Source organism: Bidens hawaiensis, unplaced genomic scaffold, assembly GCF_021521415.1.
Source record: "Bidens hawaiensis isolate Kalapana, Puna unplaced genomic scaffold, B.hawaiensis_p1.1 tig00003469_1, whole genome shotgun sequence".
Taxonomy (NCBI): domain Eukaryota; kingdom Viridiplantae; phylum Streptophyta; class Magnoliopsida; order Asterales; family Asteraceae; genus Bidens; species Bidens hawaiensis.
In genome coordinates this window covers 628,323-639,191 of record NW_027491193.1, presented here as the reverse complement: position 1 = coordinate 639,191, position 10,869 = coordinate 628,323, and the positions used below count along the sequence as shown (strand labels likewise).

The 10,869-nt window shown below is 38.1% G+C and overlaps 1 protein-coding gene and 1 long non-coding RNA gene across 3 annotated transcripts in view; both read right to left on the bottom strand.

Moving 5' to 3' along the window:
• Positions 1–377: 377 nt before the first annotated feature.
• LOC143623468 (uncharacterized) lies at positions 378–8,233 on the bottom strand. Of its 2 annotated transcripts, XR_013151903.1 has the most exons (4): positions 6,892–8,233; positions 6,554–6,623; positions 6,374–6,450; positions 378–708 (listed from the first exon to the last, which is right to left on the bottom strand). It is a non-coding gene; the product is annotated as an uncharacterized LOC143623468 (long non-coding RNA). The 2 variants fall into 2 exon arrangements; XR_013151902.1 differs by lacking the exon at positions 378–708 and having other exon boundaries at positions 5,925–6,450; positions 6,892–8,231.
• Positions 8,234–9,296: 1,063 nt separating this feature from the next.
• The window catches only part of LOC143623471 (protein DETOXIFICATION 24-like), a 34,823-nt gene continuing 33,250 nt past the window's right edge, over positions 9,297–10,869 (bottom strand). The window contains exons 7-9 of the mRNA XM_077094371.1: positions 10,003–10,121; positions 9,805–9,891; positions 9,297–9,534 (exon numbers count right to left, since the gene is read on the bottom strand). Coding sequence (XP_076950486.1) covers positions 9,457–9,534; positions 9,805–9,891; positions 10,003–10,121 — 284 coding nt within the window. The 3' untranslated portion in view covers positions 9,297–9,456. The remainder of the gene's footprint in view (positions 9,535–9,804; positions 9,892–10,002; positions 10,122–10,869) is intronic.

The window sequence follows — 10,869 nt, the reverse complement described above, 5'->3', positions numbered from 1 at the left end:
TCGTGAATATCTATAAAAAATAAGATACTTGTTTCTTTCTCTTGTTTGAGACAAGTCGTGAATATCGAAGTCTTTTTTTACAGTGAAAGAAGTTGGGAAGAAGTTGTTAATAATAGATTACCTAGAGAAATAGGTAAAAGAAATTTCCATCCAAGATTTAATAATTGATCCATTCTCAGCCGCGGTAGAGTCCATCTTGTTGCGATAGGAATGAACAAGAACAAATAAGTTTTAGCTAATGTAATAAAGATACCAATTATTGTTCCAAAAACTCTACCCCTTTTAGTAATATCAAAAAGATCAGGAACATATATGTACGGAATAGAAAGATTCTAACCCCCCAAGTACATGCATTTATGACAAGCATTATTATCTTTTTTTTGACACACGTTTGCGGGTCATGATTTTAAGTATTATAAAAAAGAATTTTTTTTGACAGATTTATAATTTCAACATTAAATAATGACAACTAACGTCTCATAATAAAACTAAAATTCATATATAGGAAAATAATCCATTTCATATAATATTTCAACATACTAACAAACATTCAAAAGTCGACCATTCTTCACGATATTTCAAAGTTTAACATTTCATTAACATCGATACGAACATTCACTGGTAAATAAAGGATGCCACAAAAGTCGACCATTATTCACGAATTCCATCAATATCAGCATCCGTGTATACATTATTCCCTCCCCTAACCTGAGAAAAAATTTAGATTAGTTAAACCTAAAGTTCAAATGATTTGTAGATTTATTTATCAGACCCATTTGACTTTTAACAGCCAAAGTTTCTTTTTTTACCATTAAACTACAGTTTTGACCCGTTAGTCAAATTTGCAGTCGAATAACTACTGAATAACTAACTAGTTCACACTGTTAATTGTATTTAGTTAGGGTTTTAGCCCATATAGTTGGCTAAAGCCTATGGGCCTTTTATGGGTTGTTAGCTAGGGTTTAGTTGTGTATATATAGATGTAGTTGTTTATGTATTTCTCTCACCTTCAAGTAATAAACATTACTTCACTACAACCATTTCTTTACATGGTATTAGAGCTACGGCTCTCGATCCAAACCCTAGCCGCCACTTAATCTGAACCGAACCAGCCGGCCCTAGATCTGAAACCGAACCCGTCTACCTCCTGTCCAGATCTCGTAATCCTTTTTCGAGAAATATTCCGCCGTCACCGCCTCTCCCACTGTCACCACCACCCTCCGATTAGCAAACCCTGAAAATCCGACGCCGATCCGCCGCCGCACGCGCCCCCACGCACCACCTGAAGACCGCCGCTTCCACCCACGCACCGCCGCGTGATGGCGCGTGTACCATCCTCCGGCCGCCGTATTTTTTCCAGGTTACTTATCTTTTGCTTCCGCACCACCCTGTGTTGTTAGTTTTTCAATTCGGGATCGTTTAGTTTTTCAGTCTCAGTTCGCGTGTGTATTTGTTCGGATAAGAAACTTTCAGATCCAATGGCTGATAAAAAGGCTTCAGAAAAATCAGATTGCTCCAGGTATTATTAATTATTCAGCTGTTCTTCGCATTCCGATCAAACTTGACTCAAAAACTTGGGGTTCGTGGAGTCTCTTTGTCCAAAAGGGTCTTGAAAGTATGGACAAAGACGATCATCTCACTAAACCACCCCCGGACCCGATTATCAAAGAATGGAAAATTGATGATAGCGGAATCTTAATGGCCCTATGGAATGCTATGGATACACAAATCCTTACTATTGCTCAGAACTTTTCCACCGTAAAAGAAATGTGGGATCACCTCTCTTCATCCTTTTCGGCTAAGGAGTCTATCTCTCATGCTTATTCTGTGGTTCAAGCCTATGGTCGGGCCGAGCAAGGTGATTCTACATTTACCGACTATTTCACACGATTTTGCAAACTCCGGGATGAGCTTCGCACTATGTTTCCACCCACTACTGATTTGAAGATTCAGGAGGAGCGAAACGCCAAGATGGATGTTATGACCTTCATTGCCGGGATATCACCTAAGTATTCAAGCGCCCGACCCCTACTGTTGAGCAACTCCGCTGCTACATCTTCAGTTGCATCAACCTTTCACCTGTTACGGGAAATGTATGGTCCTGGTGCAACTCTACCTCCTACTGATACATCGGCTATGTATACATCTACTGGTCGGGGTACTGGTCGAGGTTCTCATATGACCCACAAAAAGAGTATTGGACGGGGCGGTGGTCTTGTTTGTCACTATTGCAAGGAACCAGGTCATACGAAATGGGACTGCCCGAACCGCCCTCCTGGAAGTCAGCCACCTCCTCGCCCCAAAGCTCGTTTGGCTGCCGCTGGTGAGACTTCAGGTCCAACCGCCACTCCCACCTACACAGTTAGCGAAGAAGACTATTGTCGTCTCCAGCAGCTTCTAACCTCTCAGACTCCTGCTCCTGTTCCTGCTCCATGTGCCAATACGGCCGATTCAGGTACGCTTCCTAGTCCTTCTTCATCTTGGATTATTGATTCGGGTGCCACTCATCACATGACTGGGAACTCGGGTATTCTGTCCAACCTTAATAAAATCTCCCACCAACCTGTTCGACTGGCTGATGGGTCTTCTTGTCCTGTACTGGGGGTTGGATCCATTAACACCTCATCCAACTTAAACCTCTCGTCTATTCTATATGTTCCTAAATTTCCCGATAACCTTTGTTCGGTAAGCCAACTTACTAAACAACACAATTGCTCTGCTAAATTTTATCCTACTCACTGTATCTTTCAGGAACTAGGGACGAACCGTCTGATTGGCACAGGTTTTGAATCTGGAGGCCTCTACCGCTTAATCTTCCCGTCAGGTCCTACATGTTCTACAGCAACTGCTTCAGTCAAGGAGGACCACTGTCGGTTAGGTCATCCCTCTACAACGGTTATGAGGCAAATGCGTCCAGATTTACCACTTTCGTCTTTTAATTTTCATTGTGAGTCGTGTCAACTTGGTAAACATACCAGGCGTCCCTATCCCCCTAGAGTGTCTAATCGAGTCAGTTTTTGTTTTGAACTTTTGCATTCTGATGTATGGGGGCCTTGCCCTACCAAATCTACTTTGGGTTTTGAATATTTTGTTAGCTTTATTGATGACTATTCTCGCACTACTTGGATTTATTTGATGAAATCTCGTAGTGAAATTTTTTCCATATTTCAAGAATTTAATGCTTATGTTCAAAACCAATTTAACACCACCATTAAAACTTTCCGATTCGATAATGCTAAGGAATATTTTTCCACCGACTTTTCTTCGTACTTGAAAAACAACGGTATTATTCATGAATCATCATGTGCATATACATCTCAACAAAATGGTGTGTCCGAACGCAAAAATCGTCACCTATTGGATGTTGCTCGCACACTCATGATCCAATCACGTGTCCCTCATCGTTTTTGGGGAGATGCCGTTCTCACAGCTGCATATCTGATTAACCGTATGCCCACACCCGTTCTTCATGGTAAAACACTGTTTTCTGTACTATGTCCCACTGGTACTCCTTTTCCTCTCGCACCTAAAGTCTTTGGTTGTGTTGCCTATGTTCATGACCATCGTCCGAAAACAATCAAACTTGATCCCCGAGCCCTTCGTTGCATCTTTGTTGGTTACTCACGGGTTCAAAAAGGGTATCGGTGCTATAGCCCATCTCTTCACCGATACTTTACTAGTGCCGATGTCACTTTTAATGAGCCCTGTCCTTACTTTCCTGAGTGTTCCACTCCTGTTTCTGACCCATCTCCCTTCATCTCCACCATTCCTGTGTCAGTTCCTTCAACCGATCCAATCTCTACTGATTCTGACCCACCGACAGAATCTCCGCCACTGCTTTTCACATATGCTAGGCGAGGTAGGGGTCAAACATCAGCGACTCTTGAATCACACCCTGGCCATGACCCTGAAATACCCTCCGATACCCCGCCTACATCTGAGCAATCCACACCTCTCACTACTACATCCTTCCCCGATCCACCAACCTCTGATACACCCGTTTATGATCCTCCTGGTGCCCCACTTCCTGATATACCTATTTCCTTTCGCAAGGAACCCCTGACATATACTCGTTACCCAATTCAGGACTATGTTGCCTACACCCACCTATCTCCTGAATCTCATGCGTACACCACTACCCTTGATTCCTACCCGATTCCCAAAAATGTGACGAGCGCTCTCGCTCACCCAGGATGGAGACAGGCTATGGAAGATGAAATTGGGGCTCTAAAGTCCAATCATACATGGGATCTTGAAACACTTCCTAAAGGGAAGCGTATTGTTGGTTGTCGTTGGGTATTTACGGTTAAACTACACCCGGATGGCTCCCTACACCGCTTAAAGGCTCGGTTGGTTGCAAAAGGGTATTCTCAGGCATATGGCATTGATTACGATGAAACTTTCTCTCCGGTTGCTAAAATGCCATCTGTCCGTATTTGTATCGCTCTTGCTGCCATTAATCATTGGCCGCTCCACCAGCTTGATGTCAAGAACGCCTTTCTTAATTGTGTTCTTGAGGAGGAGGTATATATGGAGCAACCCCCAGAGTTCGTCGTTGAGGAGAAGGCCTCGAAAGTTTGTAGACTACGTCGTTCTCTATATGGTCTTAAACAGTCTCCCATTGCATGGTTTGGTCGATTCTCTAGTGTTATGGGACAGTTTGGGATGACTCGGAGTGCCTACGATCACTCTGTCTTCTTTAGACACCAGAAAGGGAAGAGGATTATCGTAGTTGTTTATGTGGATGACATTATAATCACAGGTGATGACGAGGTCGGGATTTCCGAACTCAAGCAGTTTCTTCAGTCTCAGTTTCAGGTCAGCGACTTAGGTCGATTGAGGTATTTCCTTGGCATAGAAGTATCCCGCTCTCCACAAGGAATACTTCTCTCCCAACGAAAGTATGTTCTTGATATGTTAACTGAATGTGGCTTACTGGGTTGTAAACCTGTTGATACCCCAATGCTTCCTACAAAGAAACTCCTCCCAAAGGAAGGAGATCCAATGAAAGATCCTGAGCGATACAGACGGCTGGTTGGTAAACTTAATTATTTAACCGTCACACGACCGGATATCTCCTTTACTGTCAGTGTTCTGAGCCAATTTATGGCTACACCATACACCGGTCACTAGGATGCTACCCTTCGTGTCTTAAGATATCTTAAGACCTCACCTGGCTTGGGTATATTATACTCCGATCAGGGTCATTGTCGTGTAGGTGCCTTTACGGAAGAAGGAGATGGTCGGATATCAGGGTTCTCAGATGCAGATTGGGCGGGTAGTCCAATTTCTCGACGATCTACCACCGGATATTATGTGTTTGTTGGAGGAAACCTTGTATCATGGAAGAGTAAGAAGCAACACACGGTTTCCCGGTCGAGTGCCGAATCGGAGTATAGAGCCATGGCAGATGTAACATCAGAGATGACATGGGTTCGTCGTCTTCTCAGAGAGCTCGGGGTTGTTTCTAATGACTTGATGAGGTTATACTGTGATAATCAGTCAGCTATTCAGATAGCCAAGAATCAAGTATTTCATAAGAGGACAAAACATATTGAGGTCGACTGCCACCTTATCAGAGATCGGGTAGTAGGCACACAAATTGATCCTCCTTCCATTCAACCAGTTCATGTGAAGACAAATTTTCAGCTAGCAGACATTCTAACTAAACCGCTCCGGAAAGCTCAGATAGATTTTATTTGTAACAAGTTGGGCATGATTAACATCTATGCTCCAACTTGAGGAGGAGTGTTAATTGTATTTAGTTAGGGTTTTAGCCCATATAGTTGGCTAAAGCCCATGGGCCTTTTATGGGTTGTTAGCTAGGGTTTAGTTGTGTATATATAGATGTAGTTGCTTATGTATTTCTCTCACCTTCAAGTAATAAACATTACTTCACTACAACCATTTCTTTACACACACCAAATCAAGGCTGTCTATTACAACTCATATTTGTATAGACTGACTACCGACTTAACTACTCGATAAAAATCAAGTCCACAACTTGCCAACTAATACAATCTAAGTCCCTGTATGTACTAATAATATTTTTCATGTATTGTTACAGCTTTAACCCCTGTCATATACCTAAGACTTTTTCCCCTGTACCAAGGGTATATGGGTAAATTCGTCTGTTTGCACTAGTTGTAAGCTAAACAATTGTGCATGAGCCCTTGCTTTAATTTAGAGTGTGTGCTTTAATTCTCCAAGAACCCTTAGACTAGTTCCAGCTAAGTTTAACTTAAACTTGTAACAAGTATTAGTGACTGCATCTATATCATGATTCTAACATAGCTTACATACTCATGGAATTCTAAGAAATTAAAAAATCACATTGGGTTATCAAACATGGTACAAGAAAAACATAACATACCTATTTGTAACAGGAACTAACAACACCTCCTCCAAAAATTCAGGCAATTCTTCGTATATTTGTCTCTGTTCATCCAGCTACATTTTAGTATGAAGAAAAGTTGTATCAAGAGAATGGAACATACACATAAAGATGTAAAACGGATGGTTAAGGAAGCCACAAATCAATAATGTCCCTAACCTCATCACAGAAACCATGTTTCAAGTTGTCTCGTAACCTTTGTCTTTGCTTCTATTTACATCAATAACACCTACAAAATATCAATAAATCAGAAATTAATTGTTAAAAATCAATTGAAATTCATTTATCGATATTATCTAATTCTATTCACATCAGTAACGCCTACAAAAATATTAATAAATCACAAAATAATTCTTAAAGTCAATTGAAATACATTTATCGATATTATCAAATTTTGAACTAGTGCTTAGAGAAAGAAGTAAAAGTATATTTCTATTTCACTGCACTAAAGCATATTATGATATGAGGGATGGCAATAGTGAAAAACGGTAACTAACCAGTTTCATATACATAAGCTAAATCCATTGAGTTGCATGAAGCAGCCTGTGACAACTCAAGAATCAATAAATAGGTTGCCAACTAAAACAAATGCATGGAAACAAAATACTAAAAACTGCAGAGTTACAATGCTCAAAAAATAATTCAATGCCTTCTCAGACATTTACACTTAGTTATTAAAAGCCCTTGCTTATTTTTAAAGTCAATTGAACTTTTTTATTTTTAAAAACAAATGAGCGCCCCGACAAGCCATGAGCTGGCTCAAGCTTTCGACTAGTCAAGCTTGAGCTCAACATTTCAGCTCATTAACATAAACTAACCGAGAAAGCCTTACCTGAGCATTCGGGCGCATGACCGCTCGCTTTTGACTAAATAGGTGTGAACTTAATAATAACTAAAATAGTAAGAGGATACTTTTTATCTGCTAGGAGCTTCTTGAGTGCCGCATGTTCCTGAATTACATTAACATCGAACTATGTAAAGTTATAAACACCAGTTAAAGATGAGATAAACCACAACACTATAGTTATAACAAAAACTTGCATGACACCAGATGAAAAATCGCGTACCTTTTGAAGATGTTCTACATAGTCTTTACCAGTAGATGAAGTCGGCCCAGACTTGTTATCTTGGGTCAAAATACTAGGTTTCTTCGGCACGTTGCTTTACCAGTAGATGAAGTCGGCCCAGCATTTTCCTTCCTGGACTTCCAATAGAAGTCTCCACCACTTTTTCTACTTTGGGCTTATCTAGTTTGACATCAGCTTCTAAAAATGCATCAAAAGATATGAACTTTAAACCTTCTAATATGTAACAATTAACATCTATAAAACCTTTCCGCATACTTAACGCAAGATTCAGTGTGGAATCTATGTATTAAGTTCAGAGTAACAAACAATTTCCAAGATACAGAACATAAATTGGGATTCAAATCTTCAATGCAGCCATTACCAATGTTGCAAAAATTACGATCAGACGCCGACTAATCAGCTACTAACGGAAAACAAAAGGGCTACCAATTTGATTTCACCTAATTGGCCCATGATATCGGTAGCAATCAAAACCAGTGAAAATGTCTATATTAATAAAAAAATGATCAAAAGTGACCAAATGTAGATAAAATCGGTCAAATTTAGATCAAAATCGGTCAAAATTTTTGAAAATATTTGAAATTTATATTTGTTGTGAAAAATTATATATAAAATTTTTTTATAGATGTATATGCATATATATATATATATAGTTATAAAATTAAAAGATTAAATATAAAATTCTGATATGATTAATCCCTATTAATCGCTAATTTGTACCCTGCCGCCCGACTAGAGTCTAACTAGTTCAACAACAAAAACAGTTCTAGAATTAGGTTAATGCTGGTAAAATGAAACGAAATGAGTGTAAAATAAAACCCTAATTCGTACTGAGAATCAGTAATTGGACCTCTAATTGCACATATCAATCTAAAAAACACTAGAATACGAACCAAAACATGAATTTTAAGATCCTAATTCATCTAATTTAATCATTCGATCTAGCGAGCATATAATACTATGCATCAGCAGATCCGTAAAGCCACTTTATGACCCAATTTAACACAAAAGGTAAGAGATTATATCGTAAACAATGATAATTAGAGCCGTAATCGTGAATTAGATGCAGCAAATCCTTAAATCCAGAGCAGTAATTGTAAAGCCAGAGCCGTAATTGAGTGATCGATGATGAGAGATATGGAATTAGGTTACTGACATGAGAGGTCTAGATGATAAGATGAAAATTGTAAAGTGAGATTGAGCCCTAGAAATGAGAGGTCGATGAGATGAAAGACCTGATAGCCAGACCTTATTCGTTGATTGTTAAAAAAAAAGAAGAAGTTACAAATTTAAAGCTAATTACATTTTATAGTTGCATTTGACAACTATCACACAAAAATAATATTAAATTAATGAGTTGATGTTTAGAAGTTACAATAACACCCCCCACCAAAAAAAAAAGAAAACCTAAATAATTTAAATTTTCTAATTAACCGAGTAGTGTCGTTTCTTCTAGTTAGCATGTTAAAGTATCATCAGTAGAATAAATGAATAGACGTGAACGTAACAAAAGGTCCTATTAAGACTACTTTAAAAATCTTAAAAAGATAACAAGATACAAATCATGATTTATTGGTTTAGTGGTATGGTGCTTGCGTTTACAAATGTAATTATTGGTGCAAATACTTGCAACCTTAAGGTAAGATAAAATTTTAGGTGTCAAAACTCAAAACAAAGATATTGTTGTTCAAAAAAGATGAGATACAATGATCAAACTAGTAATTTCATGATCTTGAGTCATACTTTATTTTCTTCAATAATAGAAATTAAAGAGATGTAAATGTAAATAACAAATAGAATACTAGGGCCTAAACTAGTTCAAACATTACTTTATCATTAATAGAAAGTAAAGAACATCTACTTAACAAATAAGAATCAACCCCTCCCCAGAAATAATAAAATTCAAATAAAAGATGCTACAAAAACTTGCTGCGTTGCTCATGAAAATTCAACCATTTGATATGAACATGATCATCAGTTTGATGTTTCCTCCGTGGTCTCATCAGCGGTTTTCACGTAAAACCGATTGAGCCGTTCCAACGATTTCTTAACCTACAATATATATTTCAAGTTACATAAAGATTTCAAATATCACAAGGCTTGAGATAAAAAATGTTTGAAATTCATTTACCTAAATAGGGAAGTTAAAGAGACCAATTTAACACAAGATTCATTTCTTTTAATATTTTTTTTTGCATGTTAATACTCTAAATGTTTAATCTAAATTTAACACAAGTTCTTTTGTATCCTTTGCATATTTTTTTAAAGTTTTGTAAAACAAAAATGTATTCGGTTCGTGTCTTGTCCCATAATCATAAGTACCTGATCATCCCAATCTGTTCTCCATGTCAAGTACATGAGCGCGAGTGTTTGAGCTACAATGCCACCGATCATTCCAATCCATATACCCTGTAGAGTAAACAAAAAACTTGATATTTACTCAAAAGGAAAAAAGAAAACTTGATTTTGAGGTTATTTTGTTTTTGGTGATGATTGCATATATATTAGATGTTGGTTTACCTTTACTTGAAGATCTGTCATATATCCAAGCAATGCTCCCGTTGGAATACCGATCAAGTAATAGCAAACGAGGTTAATAACCGCTACAATTCCTTGCAATCCTGCTCCAACCGCCACACCTAATGACACCAAGATTCGTGGGTTCAAATCATTACACAAACTCGTCATAATAAGCAATAACATCGTGCTTGCCCATAATAGCTAGAAAGTTATTAGTTGGATGAGAACACAATTGATAACATAATACTTTCCAATAATAGAAAGCACATGATTCAAATCATTAATATCTCAATATTAACTCCCAAGAGGCTATGTGTAGTGGAGGGGCTACAAAATGGGGCGCGCCCAGTCAGGAAATGGTAGGTTTTTGTTTTGGGGTGTAATGGTGTTGTAGCCTAATATATATATATATATACACACACACACACAACATATTAAAGTAATAATATTCTCCACAAATCACCCTGGACAAGAATTTGTCGCCCCCATCAAATGGCACCTTTTGTAGCCCAGGGGACGGTGTTCACCACAAATATCGCCCCATTTTTCTTTTTTGTCGCCCCACTACACATACCCTTAGTATACCTAATGCAACATAATCTCTAGAGGTGTGCATGAAAAAACTGATCCATGACAAAAAATAATAACCAAACCTAAACAAAAATGGATGGTTTTATTTTTTGTTTCCGTAAATACTGAATTTTCAATATGGATTCGGTTTTGAATGTAATTAAAATCGATGAAACCTAACCGAACCAAATTTTGTGGATTTTTCCTTATTTTTAATCTTAAGTAATTTATAATAATTTAATAACTAGTTAATCATGAATTAACTAAAAAGATTTAGGCTTAATTTTTCAAAAACTC